The sequence below is a fragment of the Babylonia areolata genome, chromosome 23 (assembly GCF_041734735.1).
Source record: "Babylonia areolata isolate BAREFJ2019XMU chromosome 23, ASM4173473v1, whole genome shotgun sequence".
In the NCBI taxonomy this organism is placed as follows: Eukaryota; Metazoa; Mollusca; class Gastropoda; order Neogastropoda; family Buccinidae; genus Babylonia; species Babylonia areolata.
Genome location: NC_134898.1, coordinates 2279895 through 2302174, shown reverse-complemented (window position 1 = coordinate 2302174; position 22280 = coordinate 2279895). Strand labels below are relative to the sequence as shown.

At 46.2% G+C, this 22280-nt stretch overlaps 1 protein-coding gene across 2 annotated transcripts in view; it reads right to left on the bottom strand.

Annotated features, from left to right (window-relative positions):
* Positions 1–8387: 8387 nt before the first annotated feature.
* LOC143298124 (telomerase protein component 1-like) overlaps positions 8388–22280 on the bottom strand; it is a 36315-nt gene continuing 22422 nt past the window's right edge. For both annotated transcript variants that reach the window (XM_076610834.1, XM_076610833.1), the window contains exons 14-19: positions 21638–21844; positions 16584–16796; positions 13952–14155; positions 12676–12824; positions 11941–12013; positions 8388–8977 (exon numbers count right to left, since the gene is read on the bottom strand). In XM_076610834.1, coding sequence (XP_076466949.1) covers positions 8603–8977; positions 11941–12013; positions 12676–12824; positions 13952–14155; positions 16584–16796; positions 21638–21844 — 1221 coding nt within the window. In that variant the 3' untranslated portion in view covers positions 8388–8602. The remainder of the gene's footprint in view (positions 8978–11940; positions 12014–12675; positions 12825–13951; positions 14156–16583; positions 16797–21637; positions 21845–22280) is intronic.

The window sequence follows — 22280 nt, the reverse complement described above, 5'->3', positions numbered from 1 at the left end:
ACTCGAAAGAGGTAAGTTTAAGGGCCAGACTTGAAAGAGGTAAGTTTAAGGGCCAGACTCAAAAGAGGTAAGTTTAAGGGCCAGACTCGAAAGAGGTAAGTTTAAAGGCCAGACTTGAAAGAGATAAGTTTAAAGGCCAGACTTGAAAGAGGTGAGAAAGGCCAGACTTGAAAGAGGTAAGTTTAAAGGCCAGACTTGAAAGAGGTAAGTTTAAGGGCCAGACTCGAAAGAGGTAAGTTTAAGGGCCAGACTTGAAAGAGGTAAGTTTAAGGGCCAGACTCGAAAGAGGTAAGTTTAAGGGCCAGACTTGAAAGAGGTAAGTTTAAGGGCCAGACTTGAAAGAGGTGAGTGCAGAGATTTGACAAAGAGAAACAGGGGAGTTGATTCCAAGTGCAAGGCCCAGAGACCAAGAAACGTGGTGTGTTTGAACCTGGGAACACAGAAAAGGAGTGGTTCTGAAGCTGATCATGAGGAGTGAGGGGAAGGTGATCATGAGGAGTGAGGTGAAGGTGATCATGAGGAGTGAGGTGAAGGTGATCAGTGAGGTGAAGGTGATCAGTGAGGTGAAGGTGATCATGAGGAGTGAGGTGAAGGTGATCAGTGAGGTGAAGGTGATCAGTGAGGTGAAGGTGATCATGAGGAGTGAGGTGAAGGTGATCAGTGAGGTGAAGGTGATCAGTGAGGTGAAGGTGATCAGTGAGGTGAAGGTGATCATGAGGAGTGAGGTGAAGGTGATCATGAGGAGTGAGGTGAAGGTGATCATGAGGAGGGTGATCATGAGGAGTGAGGTGAAGGTGATCATGAGGAGTGAGGTGAAGGTGATCATGAGGAGTGAGGTGAAGGTGATCATGAGGAGTGAGGTGAAGGTGATCATGAGGAGGGTGATCATGAGGAGTGAGGTGAAGGCAGTCACAGACACTGGATGGGGCAGTTCAACGAAGAAGAAGAAGAAGAAACCCTGTTGTCCAATAACAGCTCTGTCAGGTCGGTCTGCATGGTGTTTTACACCACACTCAATTACAATAATGACAGTAATAATAATAATGATAATAACAGTAACATCGTATTTTATTCATATTGCGCTTCTCCCTAACAACCACACTCTTTCACCAAACAGAAGGCCGAAAGCACATTGCACAAAAACATGTTCTTCTGCGTTCACTCGTATGCACACGAGTGGCCTTTTTACGTGTATGACCGTTTTTACCCCGCCATGTAGGCAGCCATACTCCGTTTTCAGGGGTGTGCATGCTGGGTATGTTCTTGTTTCCATAACCCACCGAACGCTGACATGGATTACAGGATCTTTAACGTGCGTATTTGATCTTCTGCTTGCATATACGCACGAAGGGGGTTCAGGCACTAGCAGGTCTGTACATATGTTGACCTGGGAGATCGTAAAAATCTCCACCCTTTACCCACCAGGCGCCGTCACCATGATTCGAACCCGGGACCCTCAGATTGACAGTCCAACGCTTTAACCACTTGGCTATTGCGCCCGTCAAAAACATGTTAAAATGTTTCAAGTTTTAAAAAAAAAAAAAAAAAAAAGTTGCTAAATTTTTCTTTATCAAACCATTTGAAAACTGAAAAAAACCCAAAACCACACCATGAATCGCTGGAAAGAAGTGTATCACATAAAACTCACATGTAAACATTTAAAAACACCAATATCACTTTATATAACACTCTCACATATCTTATTCTCCTCCCTGCCACCAACCCCTTCCCTGCTGTTCTGACACATGAACTACCTGTCCACTTTCACAGGGATGTTTTAGCAAATTCATTTTTGCAAATAATCTCAAAAGTAGCTGCAACGTTCCTGGAAAATAGCGCTGTGTGCATCAAAGAATGGCGGTTTGGTATGCAACGTTAACAACGTTCAGTGAATCTGCCTTCCAGACATTTCTTTGTGTAGAACTGAGTGGTAGATTCAGTTTGTTCATAACCACACTCTCACAAGCATCATGTATGCACACACACACACACACACACACATGCACATACACTCACACTTAAACACACTTGAATACATGCATAAATGCAGACTGCATGAACATATGTATGCATGCATGCATCTGATGTATACGTCCATCATCACAACATTGCTTGTAAGTGTGTGACTGTGATTACATGATTTTGCACAAAAAAACTTGTTTCATTAGACAGTAATGGCAATGAAATCATTTCAGATTGGCACATAGAAATGCAAATTTATGTTTTCACATAACAATATTTGCATGATTTTTGCGCTCTGGCATTTAACATTGCACACAACCAGTACGCTGACCGTGCTACAGTCAGAAAAACTCAGTCAGCAGTCAGTCCCACATAAAGGTTTCCACAAAAATCTTCACCTGCTGTTGAACTCTTGCTGCCAGGTTGCTGTGTGAAAAACACCCCCCAGCACCAAACTTAGTCTCCATACTCTTGTGACACAATGTTGGTTCATGTCAAAACAACACGATGGACTTAACTCACTTCAAACTCAGCCAAGGGGAGGAAAGTCAGTTTCTTACTGGGCAGGAAAGGTGGCTGCAGCTGTCCAGCTTTGTTACAATGTGGAGTGATGGCCTAGAGGTAATGCGTCCACCAAGGAAGCGAGAGAATCTCAGCACACTGGTTCGAATTCCGGCACAGTCGCCAGTATTTTCTCCCCTCCACTAGACCTTGAGTGGTGGTCTGGACGCTAGTCATTTGGATGAGACGATAAACCGAGGTCCTGTGTGCAGCATGCACTTAGTGCATGTAAAAGAACCCATGGCAACAAAAGGGTTGTTCCTGGCAAAATTCTGTAGAAAAATCCAATTCGATTGGAAAACATAAAAAAAAACTGCAGGCAGGAAAAAATACAAAAAGTGGGTGGCGCTCTCAGTGTAGCGACGCGCTCTCCCTGGGGAGAACAGTCTGAATTTCACGCAGAGAAATCTGTTGTGACAAAAAGAGTAATACAATACAATACAATACAACACAGCACAATACAATACAAAAGGTCCATTTCACCTGACCCTTTGATGTCAACTGAAGTTGACTACAGTGGTGAACTGTCAAGTCGACTGAAGTCACCTCTGACAGTGAAAGAGTTGAATGGGAAAATGATTCATTTCCTGTCAGAATGGGAAAATGACTTTTTCTCTGCAGTGACTGCCAATGAGTTCATACAAGATTTTCTCACCTTTCTATTCATCTTAGTTCGACCCAATACACCAGATCTTAACCCCTTAAATGATACGAGTACATTGGTCAGAAAAGGGTCGTCACCTCAGTGACATCAGAGTGAGGTCACAGGTCAGGATGCTGGTCACCATTCTTTCTTTGGACTTCCTCCTCCTCTGTCAGCTTTGGTCAGTCAGAATCACTGACATCACTGTTAGCTTTGGGCAGTCAGATTCACTGACATCTGTGTGGAGTCTATCAGCTTTGGTCAGTCAGAATCACTGACATCACTGTTAGCTTTGGGCAGTCAGATTCACTGACATCTGTGTGGAGTCTATCAGCTTTGGTCAGTCAGAATCACTGACATCACAATCAGCTTTGGTCAGTCAGAATCACTGATATCTGTGTGGAGACTATCAGCTTTGGACAGTCAGAATCACTGACATCACAATCAGCTTTGGTCAGTCAGAATCACTGATATCTGTGTGGAGTGTGTCAGCTTTGGACAGTCAGAATCACTGACAACACTGTCAGCTTTGGTCGGTCAGAATCACTGACATCACTATCAGCTTTGGACAGTCAGAATCACTGACATCACAATCAGCTTTGGTCAGTCAGAATCACTGACATCTGTTGAGTCTATCAGCTTTGGACAGTCAGAATCACTGACATCACAATCAGCTTTGGTCAGTCAGAATCACTGACATCTGTTGAGTCTATCAGCTTTGGACAGTCAGAATCACTGACATCTGTTGAGTCTATCAGCTTTGGACAGTCAGAATCACTGACATCACTATCAGCTTTGGACAGTCAGAATCACTGACATCACTATCAGCTTTGGTCAGTCAGAATCACTGACATCACTATCAGCTTTGGTCAGTCAGAATCACTGACATCACAATCAGCTTTGGACAGTCAGAATCACTGACATCACTGCACACAAGAAGTACGGAATACAACTGAAACTGACGCCACACTGATCTTGTATCACCAAGGTCCAGTTGTCAAGGAGTTAATTCCTCTACCTGTGAACTACAAGGCTACTTGTGAAGGCTACCTGTGAACCACAAGGCTACCTGTGAACTACAAGGCCACCTGTGAACTACAAGGCTGCCTGTGAACTACAAGGCTACCTGAAGGCTACCTGTGAACTACAAGGCTACCTGTGAACTACAAGGCTACCTGTGAAGGCTACCTGTGAACTACAAGGCTGCCTGTGAAGGCTGCCTGTGAACTACAAGGCTACCTGTGAACTACAAGGCTACCTGTGAAGGCTGCCTGTGAACTACAAGGCTACCTGTGAACTACAAGGCTACCTGTGAAGGCTGCCTGTGAACTACAAGGCTACCTGTGAACTACAAGGCTACCTGTGAAGGCTACCTGTGAACTACAAGGCTACAAGGAGTTAATTCCTCTACCTGTGAACTACAAGGCTACCTGTGAACTACAAGGCTACCTGTGAAGGCTACCTGTGAACTACAAGGCTACCTGTGAACTACAAGGCTACCCATGAAGGCTACCTGTGAACTACAAGGCTACCTGTGAACTACAAGGCTACCTGTGAAGGCTACCTGTGAACTACAAGGCTACCTGTGAAGGCTACCTGTGAACTACAAGGCTACCTGTGAACTACAAGGCTACCTGTGAAGGCTGCCTGTGAAGGCTACCTGTGAACTACAAGGCTACCTGTGAACTACAAGGCTGCCTGTGAACTACAAGGCTACCTGTGAACTACAAGGCTGCCTGTGAACTACAAGGCTACCTGTGAAGGCTACCTGTGAACTACAAGGCTGCCTGTGAACTACAAGGCTACCTGTGAACTACAAGGCTGCCTGTGAACTACAAGGCTACATGTGAAGGCTACCTGTGAACTACAAGGCTGCCTGTGAACTACAAGGCTACATGTGAAGGCTACCTGTGAACTACAAGGCTGCCTGTGAACTACAAGGCTGCCTGTGAACTACAAGGCTACTAGGCTACCTGTGAACTACAAGGCTACCTGTGAACTACGAGGCTACCTGTGAACTACGAGGCTGCCTGTGAACTACAAGGCTACCTGTGAACTACAAGGCTACTAGGCTGCCTGTGAACTACAAGGCTACCTGTGAACTACAAGGCTACTATGCTGCCTGTGAACTACAAGGCTACCTGTGAACTACAAGGCTACCTGTGAACTACAAGGCTACCTGTGAAGGCTGCCTGTGAACTACAAGGCTACCTGTGAACTACAAGGCTACCTGTGAAGGCTGCCTGTGAACTACAAGGCTACCTGTGAACTACAAGGCTACCTGTGAAGGCTGCCTGTGAACTAAGGCTACCTGTGAACTACAAGGCTACCTGTGAAGGCTACCTGTGAACTACAAGGCTGCCTGTGAAGGCTGCCTGTGAACTACAAGGCTACCTGTGAACTACAAGGCTACCTGTGAAGGCTGCCTGTGAACTACAAGGCTACCTGTGAACTACAAGGCTACCTGTGAAGGCTGCCTGTGAACTACAAGGCTACCTGTGAACTACAAGGCTACCTGTGAAGGCTACCTGTGAACTACAAGGCTACAAGGAGTTAATTCCTCTACCTGTGAACTACAAGGCTACCTGTGAACTACAAGGCTACCTGTGAAGGCTACCTGTGAACTACAAGGCTACCTGTGAACTACAAGGCTACCCATGAAGGCTACCTGTGAACTACAAGGCTACCTGTGAACTACAAGGCTACCTGTGAAGGCTACCTGTGAACTACAAGGCTACCTGTGAAGGCTACCTGTGAACTACAAGGCTACCTGTGAACTACAAGGCTACCTGTGAAGGCTGCCTGTGAAGGCTACCTGTGAACTACAAGGCTACCTGTGAACTACAAGGCTGCCTGTGAACTACAAGGCTACCTGTGAACTACAAGGCTGCCTGTGAACTACAAGGCTACCTGTGAAGGCTACCTGTGAACTACAAGGCTGCCTGTGAACTACAAGGCTACCTGTGAACTACAAGGCTGCCTGTGAACTACAAGGCTACATGTGAAGGCTACCTGTGAACTACAAGGCTGCCTGTGAACTACAAGGCTACATGTGAAGGCTACCTGTGAACTACAAGGCTGCCTGTGAACTACAAGGCTGCCTGTGAACTACAAGGCTACTAGGCTACCTGTGAACTACAAGGCTACCTGTGAACTACGAGGCTACCTGTGAACTACGAGGCTGCCTGTGAACTACAAGGCTACCTGTGAACTACAAGGCTACTAGGCTGCCTGTGAACTACAAGGCTACCTGTGAACTACAAGGCTACTATGCTGCCTGTGAACTACAAGGCTACCTGTGAACTACAAGGCTACCTGTGAACTACAAGGCTACCTGTGAAGGCTGCCTGTGAACTACAAGGCTACCTGTGAACTACAAGGCTACCTGTGAAGGCTGCCTGTGAACTACAAGGCTACCTGTGAACTACAAGGCTACCTGTGAAGGCTGCCTGTGAACTAAGGCTACCTGTGAACTACAAGGCTACCTGTGAAAGCTGCCTGTGAACTACAAGGCTACCTGTGAACTACAAGGCTACCTGTGAAAGCTGCCTGTGAACTACAAGGCTACCTGTGAACTACAAGGCTACCTGTGAAGGCTACCTGTGAACTACAAGGCTGCCTGTGAACTACAAGGCTGCCTGTGAACTACAAGGCTACCTGTGAACTACAAGGCTGCCTGTGAACTACAAGGCTACATGTGAAGGCTACCTGTGAACTACAAGGCTACCTGTGAACTACAAGGCTGCCTGTGAACTACAAGGCTACCTGTGAACTACAAGGCTACTAGGCTACCTGTGAACTACAAGGCTACCTGTGAACTACGAGGCTACCTGTGAACTACGAGGCTGCCTGTGAACTACAAGGCTGCCTGTGAACTACAAGGCTACCTGTGAACTACAAGGCTACTAGGCTGCCTGTGAACTACAAGGCTACCTGTGAACTACAAGGCTACTAGGCTGCCTGTGAACTACAAGGCTACCTGTGAACTACTAGGCTACCTGTGAACTACAAGGCTACCTGTGAACTACAAGGCTACTAGGCTGCCTGTGAACTACAAGGCTGCCTGTGAACTACAAGGCTACCTGTGAACTACAAGGCTACCTGTGAACTACAAGGCTACCTGTGAACTACAAGGCTACTAGGCTGCCTGTGAACTACAAGGCTGCCTGTGAACTACAAGGCTACCTGTGAACTACAAGGCTGCCTTTTCTCAGAGCGACAGTTCTTGGTCCCCGTGCCACTGGTCCCAAACCATGCGTCAGACAGAAGCGAAAGTTTTTTTTGTTGTTTTTATTTGCTGCCCCTCATGTGCACTGTTTCAGGGGCATCCCTCCCACTCCACTGATCCCGAGTCTCATTAAAGCAGTGTGTGTGTTCCTAATTATTCATGTCAGTACATTTCCCACAAAATGGACGTAAAGCATGGCAGTGTTTTCAGAGAAGTTTGGCAACAAAGAGTAACCTATTCCAGATTACAACAGGCAATTTTCAACCTATTCCAGGTTTCATCAGGCAGTTATAAAAACAAATTCAGGTTACAGCAGGCACTTACCAATATACTCCAAGTTGCATCAGGCAATAATCTATATATTAGTGTTACAGCAAGCAATTATATATACCCAGTTACAGCAAGCTATTATCAATATATTCCAGGTTACAGCAGGCAATTATCAGTGTATTCCAAGTTATATCAGGCAATTATCAATATATTCCAAGCTTCATCAGGCAATTATCAATATATTCCAAAGAATACATCAGACAATTATCAATATATTCCAAAGTTACATTAGACAATTATCAATGTATTCCAAGTTGCATCAGGCAATTATCAATATACTCCAAAGTTACATCAGACAAAAACCATGATATTCAAGATTACAACAGGCAATTATCAATAAATTCTTGGTATCCTCAGGTAATTATCAATATATTCTTGGTTACAGCAGGCAATTATCAATATATTCCATTCCAAGTGACACTAGGCAATAATCAATATATTCCAAGTTACATCAGGCAATAATCAATATATTCCAAATTACATCAAACAATATTCAATATATAGATAAAGCAGTCAATATCACATAGCTTTGTGAATGCATTCAAGCAAAACACTAACTGTTCCTACAAACAGTGTCAACTATTCCCAGTATACACAATGTAAAAAAAAAAGAAAAAAAAAGGGAAAGTAAAATAATATGTAATTATCATAACCAGAAAGCCAGCTCCCTTGCCTGTACTCCAGAATGTATATGTGTATGTGTCTGGAGTTTCAGGAGGTGGGTTTTAAGGCCAGACTTGAAAGAGCTGAGTGTGTAGACCTGACGAAGCGAAACAGGAAGTTCATTACAAAAGAAAGGTTAACTGACAGAGAAAGAACAGCGGACGACAGTGGAGTGTTTAAATCGAACAGGCGTAGGCATGGCGAGGCGAGTGGCATCAGGACAGGTGGTCCCTGAACATGGCGCACATCTTGCCGTTGATGCCCAGCCCACACAAGTGACACAGCACAGCCGGCTTTGGCCCGAACGGCTTGGTGGCGTCGATCCTGTCGGCCATGACCACCCCCTGGCACACACAGCAGCGATACACGCTGGGCCCCATGCGGTTCTTCATGGCGTGCTGCATACAGAGACGGGCGTGGCGGCGAGAGGCTGGGGGCTGCACCACCAGGCTGCAGCACAGGCAGCACACGTCCTTGTTGGGGAACAGCACCCCCGGGTTGAACCCCCCCGACCGGTGGGTGCACATCTGACACATGATTATCTCCCTTGTGCCTGACAGGGTGTCGCTGGGGTTCCGACAGCGCAGCTCCTGTTGACATCGACACAGCACAGTGTTAATGGTCAACTGTCAGAGCTCCTTCTGACGACACAGCACAGTGTTAACAGTAAACTGTCAGAGCTCCTGTTGTCGACACAGCACAGTGTTAACAGTAAACTGTCAGAGCTCCTGTTGACGACACAGCACAGTGTTAACAGTAAACTGTCAGAGCTCCTGTTGTCGACACAGCACAGTGTTAACAGTAAACTGTCAGAGCTCCTGTTGATGACACAGCACAATGTTAACAGTAAACTGTCAGAGCTCCTGTTGTCGACACAGCACAGTGTTAAAAGTAAACTGTCAGAGCTCCTGTTGACGACACAGCACAGTGTTAACAGTAAACTGTCAGAGCTCCTGTTGACGAAACAGCGCAGTGTTAACACTAAACTGTCAGAGCTCCTGTTGTCAACACAAAACAGTGTTAATGGTCAACTGTCAGAGCTCCTGTTTTCAGCACAGCGTTAACGGTAAACTGTTGCCATATAAACCCTCGGAGAAATAATACCATGAACGAATGATGAGTCAGCACAGCGTTTATGGTGAACTGTTACCTTGTAAAACGCTCAGAAAAATATCACCATGCATAAATGATGAGCCAGGTTTGCTGTTTGTGATTGTGTTGCTTTGCACGGCGGTGCAGGTTTAGGTCCAGGGATAAAGAATGGAATGTCTGCAAGAGATGTCCATGCGTCACTGAAAAACCAGGTGAGAGAATGATGTTAATTCATGACGCCACGTCTTGTTTCAGCAGCTAGTGTTTCCTTCTCTCTCCCAGCCCAGCCAGTGCTGTGAGGTGAAACTTCAGTCAGGGAATCGGGTCCTGCAATGGGTACAGTACCCAGTTATCACCAACCCTAACTTTGTGACATTTGTGCAAAGTGCGGGTGGGCGCTTACATGGTAGCTGACAGCAGTTACAACATGTACATAGAGTTCCTGAGTGTAAGTAGTGATTACCATGACTGTCCAGTCCCACCTCACAGCATCTGTCAACAGTGATTACCATGACCTCACGGCATCTGTCAACAGTGATTACCATGACTGTCCAGTCCTACCTCACGGCATCTGTCAACAGTGATTACCATGACTGTCCAGTCCTACCTCACAGCATCTGTCAACAGTGATTACCATGACCTCACGGCATCTGTTAACAGTGATTACCATGACCTCACGGCATCTGTCAACAGTGATTACCATCAATGTCCAGTCCTACCTCACAGCATCTGTCAACAGTGATTACCATGACCTCATAGCATCTGTTAACAGTGATTACCATGACCTCACGGCATCTGTCAACAGTGATTACCATCAATGTCCAGTCCTACCTCACAGCATCTGTCAACAGTGATTACCATGACCTCATGGCATCTGTCAACAGTGATTACCATGACTGTCCAGTCCTACCTCACGGCATCTGTCAACAGTGATTACCATGACTGTCCAGTCCTACCTCACGGCATCTGTCAACAGTGATTACCATGACTGTCCAGTCCTACCTCACGGCATCTGTCAACAGTGATTACCATGACCTCACGGCATCTGTCAACAGTGATTACCATGACCTCATGGCATCTGTCAACAGTGATTACCATGACTGTTCAGTCCTATCTCACGGCATCTGTCAACAGTGATTACCATGACCTCACAGCATCTGTCAACAGTGATTACCATGACCTCACGGCATCTGTCAACAGTGATTACCATGACCTCACGGCATCTGTCAACAGTGATTACCATGACTGTCCAGTCCTACCTCACAGCATCTGTCAACAGTGATTACCATGACCTCACAGCATCTGTCAACAGTGATTACCATGACCTCACGGCATCTGTCAACAGTGATTACCATGACCTCACGGCATCTGTCAACAGTGATTACCATGACTGTCCAGTCCTACCTCACGGCATCTGTCAACAGTGATTACCATGACTGTCCAGTCCTACCTCACGGCATCTGTCAACAGTGATTACCATGACTGTCCAGTCCTACCTCACGGCATCTGTCAACAGTGATTACCATGACTGTTCAGTCCTACCTCACAGCATCTGTCAACAGTGATTACCATGACTGTCCAGTCCTACCTCACGGCATCTGTCAACAGTGATTACCATGACCTCACGGCATCTGTCAACAGTGATTACCATGACTGTCCAGTCCTACCTCACGGCATCTGTCAACAGTGATTACCATGACTGTTCAGTCCTACCTCACAGCATCTGTCAACAGTGATTACCATGACTGTCCAGTCCTACCTCACAGCATCTGTCAACAGTGATTACCATGACCTCACGGCATCTGTCAACAGTGATTACCATGACTGTTCAGTCCTACCTCACAGCATCTGTCAACAGTGATTACCATGACTGCTCAGTCCTACCTCACAGCATCTGTCAACAGTGATTACCATCAATGTCCAGTCCTACCTCACAGCATCTGTCAACAGTGATCACCATGACTGTCCAGTCCTACCTCACAGCATCTGTCAACAGTGATTACCATGACTGTCCAGTCCTACCTCACAGCATCTGTCAACAGTGACTACCATGACTATTCAGTCCTACCTCACAGCATCTGTCAACAGTGACTACCATGACTGTCCAGTCCTACCTCACAGCATCTGTCAACAGTGATTACCATGACTGTCCAGTCCTACCTCACAGCATCTGTCAACAGTGATTACCATGACTGTTCAGTCCTACCTCACAGCATCTGTCAACAGTGATTACCATGACTGTTCAGTCCTACCTCACAGCATCTGTCAACAGTGATTACCATGACTGTTCAGTCCTACCTCACAGCATCTGTCAACAGTGATTACCATGACTGTTCAGTCCTACCTCACAGCATCTGTCAACAGTGATTACCATCAATGTTTAGTGCTAACTCACAGTCACCTGTTAACCATTCCTGTTTCTTAGTCCCACTATGCATGATGTGCATTGCAGTGAACTTACACTCAGCAGTCGACTTCTCTGAAAACCAGGCATACGGGCGGCGTGCGGGTCACGTCGGATGAAATCGATCAACCTGTGGAAAAAACACACAACTCTTGATCAACCTGTGGATAACACATATCAACCTGTGGAAAACACACAACTTTGAAAATGAAACAGGAAGTGAATGAAGAGCATATAAAGGCAGCCGTCAGTCGGCTCTACCCAGGTAAGCAGCCTGTTGTGCGAATGACTCTTGCGTTTGTGAAGCGCTTACAACTCACTCTCTGAGCGAAAGATAGGCACTAGATAAGAATCAACAAGTATCCATGATGATTAAAATGATTAAAAAAACGAAAAAGAAAAAAAAAATGACATGGGTGTGGAGTGGGTGTGGGTTTATGAGTTGGAGTTGGAGCAGGAAGATTAATTGTGTATGCGGGTGTATTTGTGTGTTTTTAGTATGCATACGTCATTGTATCCTTCACTGTAAAAGCCCAGGGCTTTTGCATCATTAGACTGGGCGTATCAAATGTTGTTTTATTATTATTATCATTATTATCATTATCATCATTATTATCATTATCATTATTATCATCATTATCATTATTATCATTATTATCATTATTATCATTATCATATTATCATTATTATCATCATTATCATTATTATCATCATTGTCATTATTATCATTATTATTATCATTATTATCATTGTCATTATTATCATCATCATCATTATCCTGTTGCTCCTCACCGTGAGTTCAGGCCGGCCAGCCGCAGCTGCAGGGGCAGGTAATTGATGCGCAGGATCAGACTGTCACAGGAGAACTGGAAGAAGTCGGCCAGCTGTTTGTGCCACACCCGCCGGTCCTCCTCCGCTGTCTCCATGCACTGCCGCACCGCCTGCACCCACACCACCACCACCCACACCGCAATGATCCACAAACACCTGCACCCACACCACCACCCACACCACCACCCACACCGCAATGATCCACAAACACCTGCATCCACACCACAATGATCCACAAACACCTGCACCCACACCACCACCACCCACACCACCACCACCCACACCACAATGATCCACAAACACCACCACCCACACCACAATGATCCACAAACAACACCAGCACCCACATCACCACCCACACTGCAATGATCCACAAACACCTGCACCCACACCAGCACTGCAATGATTCACAAATAACACCTGCACCCACACCGCAATGATCCACAAACACCTGCACCCACACCACCACCCACACCGCAATGATCCACAAACACCACCACCCACACCACAATGATCCACAAACACCACCACCCACACTGCAATGATCCACAAATAACACCTGCACCCACACCAACACCACCCACACCGCAATGATCCACAAACACCTGCACCCACACCAACACCACCCACACCACAATGATCCACAAACACCTGTGTATTTACTGTGTTTACTGTGTGTTCAATATGTGTTTAGAGTGTGTTCAGTGTGTATTTACTGTGTTTACTGTGTGTTCAGTATGTGTTTAGAGTGTGTTCAGTGTGTATTTACTGTGTTTACTGTGTGTTCAGAGTGTGAATACTGTGTGTTCAGTGTGTATTTACTGTGTTTACTGTGAGTTCAGAGTGTGAATACTGTGTGTTCAGTGTGTATTTACTGTGTTTACTGTGTGTTCAGAGTGTGAATACTGTGTGTTCAGTGTGTATTTACTGTGTTTACTGTGTGTTCAGAGTGTGAATACTGTGTGTTCAGTGTGTATTTACTGTGTTTACTGTGTGTTCAGAGTGTGAATACTGCGTGTTCAGTGTGTATTTACTGTGTTTACTGTGTGTTCAGAGTGTGAATACTGTGTGTTCAGTGTGTATTTACTGTGTTTACTGTGTGTTCAGAGTGTGAATACTGTGTGTTCAGTGTGTATTTACTGTGTTTACTGTGTGTTCAGAGTGTGATCACTGTGTGTTCAGTGTGTATTTACTGCGTCAACCATGACATCTTGTGCTTTTTCACTGTGACTCCTACCTTCCACATGGCCTCATGCACAAAGGTGAAGTACTCCGTCACGTCCCCCGCTGACTGCACGGTTCGGCTGTACGGTTTGAGGACGCGCCGCGCCTGCGCCCAGTACAGGGGAGGGCACTCTGTCTTGCTCTCGGCGTCGCCCAGAACTTGCAGGATGTGGTCGGTGGGGAGACCCGTGGTGGAGGAAGCCATCAGGTACAGGGCCTGGTGGTGGGTGTGGCGTGACAGTGTGGACAGCAGTGGACAGTCAGTGTCATGACAGTGTGGACAGCAGTGGACAGTCAGTGTGTCGTGACAGTGTGGACAACAATGGACAATCAGTGTCATGACCGTGTGGACAGCAGTGGACAGTCAGTGTGTCATGACAGTGTGGACAGCAGTGGACAGTCAGTGTGTCATGACAGTGTGGACAACAATGGACAATCAGTGTGTCATGACAGTGTGGACAGCAGTGGACAGTCAGTGTGTCATGACAGTGTGGACAACAATGGACAATCAGTGTGTCGTGACAGTGTGGACAGCAGTGGACAGTCAGTGTGTCATGACAGTGTGGACAGCAGTGGACAGTCAGTGTGTCATGACAGTGTGGACAACAGTAGACAGACAGTCAGTGTGTCATGACAGTGTGGACAACAATGAACAATCAGTGTGTCATGACAGTGTGGACAACAATGGACAGAGTGTTATGACAGTGTGGACAGCAGTGGACAGACAGTGTGTCGTGACAGTGTGGACAGCAGTGGACAATCAGTGTGTCATGACAGTGTGGACAACAGTAGACAGACAGTCAGTGTGTCATGACAGTGTGGACAACAATGAACAATCAGTGTGTCATGACAGTGTGGACAACAATGGACAGAGTGTTATGACAGTGTGGACAGCAGTGGACAGACAGTGTGTCGTGACAGTGTGGACAGCAGTGGACAATCAGTGTGTCATGACAGTGTGGACAACAGTAGACAGACAGTCAGTGTGTCATGACAGTGTGGACAACAATGAACAATCAGTGTGTCATGACAGTGTGGACAACAATGGACAGAGTGTTATGACAGTGTGGACAGCAGTGGACAGACAGTGTGTCGTGACAGTGTGGACAGCAGTGGACAATCAGTGTGTCATGACAGTGTGGACAGCAGTGGACAGACAGACAGTGTGTCATGACAGTGTGGACAGCAGTGGACAGACAGACAGTGTGTCATGACAGTGTGGACACAATGGACAGTCAGTGTGTCATGACCGTGTGGACAACAATGGACAATCAGTGTGTTGTGACAGTGTGGACAGCAGTGGACAGTCAGTGTGTCGTGACAGTGTGGACAGCAGTGGAGAGTGTGTCATGACAGTGTGGACAACAATGGACAATCAGTGTGTCATGACAGTGTGGACACAATGGACAGAGTGTCATGACAGTGTGGACAGCAGTGGACAGACAGACAGTGTGTCGTGACAGTGTGGACAGCAGTGGACAATCAGTGTGTCATGACAGTGTGGACAGCAGTGGACAGACAGTCAGTGTGTCATGACAGTGTGGACAGCAGTGGACAGACAGTCAGTGTGTCATGACAGTGTGGACAGCAGTGGACAATCAGTGTGTCGTGACAGTGTGGACAGCAGTGGACAGTCAGTGTGTCATGACAGTGTGGACAGCAGTGGACAATCAGTGTGTCATGACAGTGTGGACAGCAGTGGACAATCAGTGTGTCATGACAGTGTGGACAGCAGTAGACAGTCAGTGTGTCATGACAGTGTGGACAACAATGAACAATCAGTGTGTCATGACAGTGTGGACAGCAGTAGACAGACAGTTCAGTGTGTTGTGACAGTGTGGACAACAATGGACAGCACAGGTAAGAGCCGCCCTAATTTCACACAGAAATCTGATGCGATAAAACGTAACACAATGCAACACAAATACAATAAAAGGACAACAACAACAAAAAACACAATACAATACAAACACAATAAAAGTACAACACAGTAAAATACACCACACACATGCAAACACACAATCCTGCGGATGTTTATTTCCCTGTGGAAAGCTTAAAGCGGTGACTAGTTTTTTACTGGAATTTTGTTTTTATTATTTACCCTTGACTTGTAGTAGGTATTAATGTGGCGATAGCCTTGAGATGGCCTCAGTGGTCGGCGAGGCTCTAAGCACCATAATTTTTTTCTTCTTCTTCTTCTGCGTTTGTGGGCTGCAACTCCCATGTTCACTCGCATGTACACGAGTGGGCTTTTACGTGCATGACCGTTTTTACCCCGCCATGTAGGCAGTCATACTCCGCTTTCGGGGGTGTGCATGTTGGGTATGTTCTTGCTTCCATAACCCACCGACCACTGACATGGATTACAGGATCTTTAACATGCGTATTTGATCTTCTGCATGCGTTTACACACGAAGGGGATTCAGGCACTAGCAGGTCTGCACATATGTTGACCTGGGAGATCGAAAAAATCTCCACCCTTTACCCACCAGGCGCCGTCACCGTGATTCGAACCCAGGTCCCTCAGATTGAAAGTCCAATGCTTTAACCACTCGGCTATTGCGCCCGTCACACCATAATTTGATTTGATTCCCTTTCTGCTCTTCTCTCTGTCTGCTTTTGTCTGGCACTCAGACTGTGCTCACCTTCTTAACGTATCCCGTATCATCCTCTGTCAGCAGACGCCCAATCACCGTCGCCAGAAAGGCGTCCATGGTGTCCGGCAGGGCCCGTAACTTGCTGTCCATCATGCGGAAGTCCCCAAAGACCCGCAACTCTTCACACATCAGCGTCATCCACAGAGGGTTGTCTACCTTGGTGATCTGCACCATCTGCTGTAGCTGTTCCGGTTCCAGTTTCTGTGCAGAGAAACAAGAGGCAAAACCTTCTGGTTCCAGTTTCTGTGAAGAGAAACAAGAGGCAAAACCTTCTGGTTCCAGTTTCTGTGAAGAGAAACAAGAGGCAAAACCTTCTGGTTCCAGTTCCTGTGAAGAGAAACAAGAGGCAAAACCTTCTGGTTCCAGTTCCTGTGAAGAGAAACAAGAGGCAAAACCTTCTGGTTCCAGTTTCTGTGAAGAGAAACGAGAGGCAAAACCTTCTGGTTCCAGTTCCTGTGAAGAGAAACGAGAGGCAAAACCTTCTGGTTCCAGTTCCTGTGAAGAGAAACGAGAGGCAAAACCTTCTGGTTCCAGTTCCTGTGAAGAGAAACGAGAGGCAAAACCTTCTGGTTCCAGTTCCTGTGAAGAGAAACGAGAGGCAAAACCTTCTGGTTCCAGTTCCTGTGAAGAGAAACGAGAGGCAAAACCTTCTGGTTCCAGTTCCTGTGAAGAGAAACGAGAGGCAAAACCTTCTGGTTCCAGTTTCTGTGAAGAGAAACGAGAGGCAAAACCTTCTGGTTCCAGTTCCTGTGAAGAGAAACGAGAGGCAAAACCTTCTGGTTCCAGTTCCTGTGAAGAGAAACGAGAGGCAAAACCTTCTGGTTCCAGTTCCTGTGAAGAGAAACGAGAGGCAAAACCTTCTGGTTCCAGTTCCTGTGAAGAGAAACAAGAGGCAAAACCTTCTGGTTCCAGTTCCTGTGAAGAGAAACAAGAGGCAAAACCTTCTGGTTCCAGTTCCTGTGAAGAGAAACAAGAGGCAAAACCTTCTGGTTCCAGTTTCTGTGAAGAGAAACGAGAGGAAAAACCTTCTGGTTCCAGTTTCTGTGAAGAGAAACAAGAGGCAAAACCTTCTGGTTCCAGTTTCTGTGAAGAGAAACAAGAGGCAAAACCTTCTGGTTCCAGTTTCTGTGAAGAGAAACAAGAGGAAAAACCTTCAAAGTCTCACGTGTGATTCCTGCAGAACAAAAACCAACAAACTGAAGACAGCGAGGGTGGAGGGGGTGGGGGAGAGAGGGGAGTGGTGGGTGGTCCACATCGTATATCTGCTCACCATCAGAAACCAGTGTTTGTCCAACCAATGACAACATCTGCTCACCATCAGAAACCAGTGTTTGTCCAACCAATGATAACATCTGCTCACCATCAGAAACCAGTGTTTGTCCCACCAATGACAACATCTGCTCACCATCAGAAACCAGTGCTTGTCCAACCGATGACAACACCTGCTCACCATCAGAAACCAGTGTTTGTCCAACCGATGACAACATCTGCTCACCATCAGAAACCAGTGTTTGTCCAACCGATGACAACATCTGCTCACCATCAGAAACCAGTGTTTGTCCAACCAATGACAACATCTGCTCACCATCAGAAACCAGTGTTTGTCCAACCGATGACAACATCTGCTCACCATCAGAAACCAGTGTTTGTCCAACTGATGACAACATCTGCTCACCATCAGAAACCAGTGTTTGTCCAACCGATGACAACATCTGCTCACCATCAGAAACCAGTGTTTGTCCAACCGATGACAACATCTGCTCACCATCAGAAACCAGTGTTTGTCCAACCGATGACAACATCTGCTCACCATCAGAAACCAGTGTTTGTCCAACCGATGACAACATCTGCTCACCATCAGAAACCAGTGTTTGTCCAACCGATGACAACATCTGCTCACCATCAGAAACCAGTGTTTGTCCAACCGATGACAACATCTGCTCACCATCAGAAACCAGTGTTTGTCCAACCGATGACAACATCTGCTCACCATCAGAAACCAGTGTTTGTCCAACCGATGACAACATCTGCTCACCATCAGAAACCAGTGTTTGTCCAACCGATGACAACATCTGCTCACCATCAGAAACCAGTGTTTGTCCAACCGATGACAACATCTGCTCACCATCAGAAACCAGTGTTTGTCCAACCAATGACATCTGTTCACCATCAGAAACCAGTGTTTGTCCAACCGATGACATCTGCTCACCATCAGAAACCAGTGTTTGTCCAACCAATGACAACATCTGCTCACCATCAGAAACCAGTGTTTGTCCAACCAATGACAACATCTGCTCACCATCAGAAACCAGTGTTTGTCCAACCAATGACAACATCTGCTCACCATCAGAAACCAGTGTTTGTCCAACCAATGACAACATCTGCTCACCATCAGAAACCAGTGCTTGTCCAACCAATGACATCTGTTCACCATCAGAAACCAGTGTTTGTCCAACCGATGACAACATCTGCTCACCATCAGAAACCAGTGTTTGTCCAACCGATGACAACATCTGCTCACCATCAGAAACCAGTGTTTGTCCAACCAATGACAACATCTGCTCACCATCAGAAACCAGTGTTTGTCCAACCGATGACAACATCTGCTCACCATCAGAAACCAGTGTTTGTCCAACCAATGACAACATCTGCTCACCATCAGAAACCAGTGTTTGTCCAACCGATGACAACATCTGCTCACCATCAGAAACCAGTGTTTGTCCAACCAATGACAACATCTGCTCACCATCAGAAACCAGTGTTTGTCCAACCAATGATAACATCTGCTCACCATCAGAAACCAGTGTTTGTCCAACCAATGACAACATCTGCTCACCATCAGAAACCAGTGTTTGTCCAACCAATGATAACATCTGTTCACCATCAGAAACCAGTGTTTGTCCAACCAATGACAACATCTGCTCACCATCAGAAACCAGTGTTTGTCCAACCGATGACAACATCTGCTCACCATCAGAAACCAGTGTTTGTCCAACCGATGACAACATCTGCTCACCATCAGAAACCAGTGTTTGTCCAACCAATGATAACATCTGCTCACCATCAGAAACCAGTGTTTGTCCAACCGATGACAACATCTGCTCACCATCAGAAACCAGTGTTTGTCCAACCGATGACAACATCTGCTCACCATCAGAAACCAGTGTTTGTCCAACCGATGACAACATCTGCTCACCATCAGAAACCAGTGTTTGTCCAACCGATGACAACATCTGCTCACCATCAGAAACCAGTGTTTGTCCAACCGATGATAACATCTGCTCACCATCAGAAACCAGTGTTTGTCCAACCAATGACAACATCTGCTCACCATCAGAAACCAGTGTTTGTCCAACCAATGACAACATCTGCTCACCATCAGAAACCAGTGTTTGTCCAACCGATGACAACATCTGCTCACCATCAGAAACCAGTGTTTGTCCAACCAATGACAACATCTGCTCACCATCAGAAACCAGTGTTTGTCCAACCAATGACAACATCTGCTCACCATCAGAAACCAGTGTTTGTCCAACCGATGACAACATCTGCTCACCATCAGAAACCAGTGTTTGTCCAACCGATGATAACATCTGCTCACCATCAGAAACCAGTGTTTGTCCAACCAATGACAACATCTGCTCACCATCAGAAACCAGTGTTTGTCCAACCAATGGTAACATCTGCTCACCATCAGAAACCAGTGTTTGTCCAACCAATGACAACATCTGCTCACCATCAGAAACCAGTGTTTGTCCAACCAATGACAACATCTGCTCACCATCAGAAACCAGTGTTTGTCCAACCAATGAGAACCATTCCAGAGAAATCCAGCTCTTTCTGAAAAATAATGAGCGGTGGAGTGGATGCATTCTCTGACAGCAAACATTGTAGGCTGATGGGCCATCATTACCTACCTGTCTGAACATGGAGGATATTCCCAAGAAATGTCCGTTCATTGTTAAAATCTGTGAAAATGGTTGTCTTCAAAAACAAACATGCAAGCCAAAAACTAGCTGTGTTGAGAACGATAAGAACTGGAGTTACTGAATAGCGAATGGTTTATGTCAGTTATGTAAATGACAGATCCCAGTTCAGTGAAGAACTGTCAAAACACTGAATTAAGTTAGTGATGAAATGATTTACGTTAGTTGTCAAAAGACCTGTAATAATATCAGTAAATGAGATGATTAATCCAGTGGATGTGAGAACTCTGCAACTGAAAACATGACTGCAAAACACAACACACAGAGCAACACATGAGGCAGTTGGTAAGCCAGCGTAAACATTTGTGTGCGTGTGTGCATGCATACATACATGTATGCGTTTATTCATATGTGTGTGGGGTGTGTGTGGAGGTGGTGCAGGTGTGTGTGGTGGGGGGTGAGGGTGGGGTGTAAGCCTGTGACATGAGTGTACATGTGTACATGTGCATACATGAGGGAATCTGGTGAACAGTTCTGTGTGGTGCCCTATGACTCTTCACAGAGTTCATGGAGAAGAAGATGAAGATGCAGAGGTAGAAGAAGAAGAAGAAGAAGAAGATGGAGGAGAAGAAGAAGAAGAAGAAGAAGAAGATGGAGGAGGAGGAGGAGGAGAAAAAGAAGAAGAGGAAGGAGGAGAAGGAGGAGGAGAAGAAGAAGGAGGAGGAGGAGGAGGAGGAGGAGGAGAAGAAGAAGAAGAAGAAGAAGAAGAAGACGAAGAAGAAGAAGAAGAAGAAGAAGAAGAAGCAGAAGACGAAGAAGAAGAAGAAGAAGAAGGCAACGAACAAGACCAAGAAGAAGAAGCAGAAGAAGAAGAAGCAGAAGAAGAAGAAGAAGCAGAAGACGAAGAAGAAGAAGAAGAAGAAGGCAACGAACAAGACAAAGAAGAAGAAGCAGAAGACGAAGAAGCAGAAGCAGAAGAAGAAGAAGAAGAAGAAGACGAAGAAGCAGAAGAAGAAGAAGAAGCAGAAGAAGAAGGCGACGAACAAGAGCAAGAAGAAGAAGCAGCAGCAGAAGAAGAAGAAGAAGCAGAAGCAGAAAGCCCCAGCACCTCCTCACCTTGCCGTACTGCTGAAAGAAGGAGGCAGCCAGAGCACAGAGGGCAGGGGAGTCCAGTGCCGACAGCGACAGGTGAAAGGCGGGATGCTCCGTCAGCCGTGACGTGGTCGGCAGGTGGGACACGTTGGCACTCACCACGCAGCGCACACCAGGGGGCAGGGCGGTCGGCAGCCATGACAGGTGGTACGGGCTACCGCTGTTGTCCAGCTGACACAGAGAGAGAGGTGACCATGATGACGATAACGAAGTTGCTGCTGCTGCTGTCAGCCAGCTGACAGAGAGAGAGAGAGGTGACCATGATGACAATAACGAAGTTGCTGCTACTGCTGTTGTCCAGCTGACAGAGAGAGAGAGGTGACCATGATGACAATAACGAAGTTGCTGCTGCTGCTGTCAGCCAGCTGACAGAGAGAGAGAGAGGTGACCATGATGACAATAGCAAAGTTGCTGCTGCTGCTGTCAGCCAGCTGAGACACAGAGAGAGGTGACCATCATCATGATGATAACAAATGTGTTTGATGAGGGAAGTGCTGTAAGTGTTCATGATTTTTTTACATCCAGCCCTCCGGGAAAGGAAAAAATAAAAGGCAAAAAAGAATTGAAGCAATCATGAAAATGATTAAAGATCATAGGAAAGTTGAGT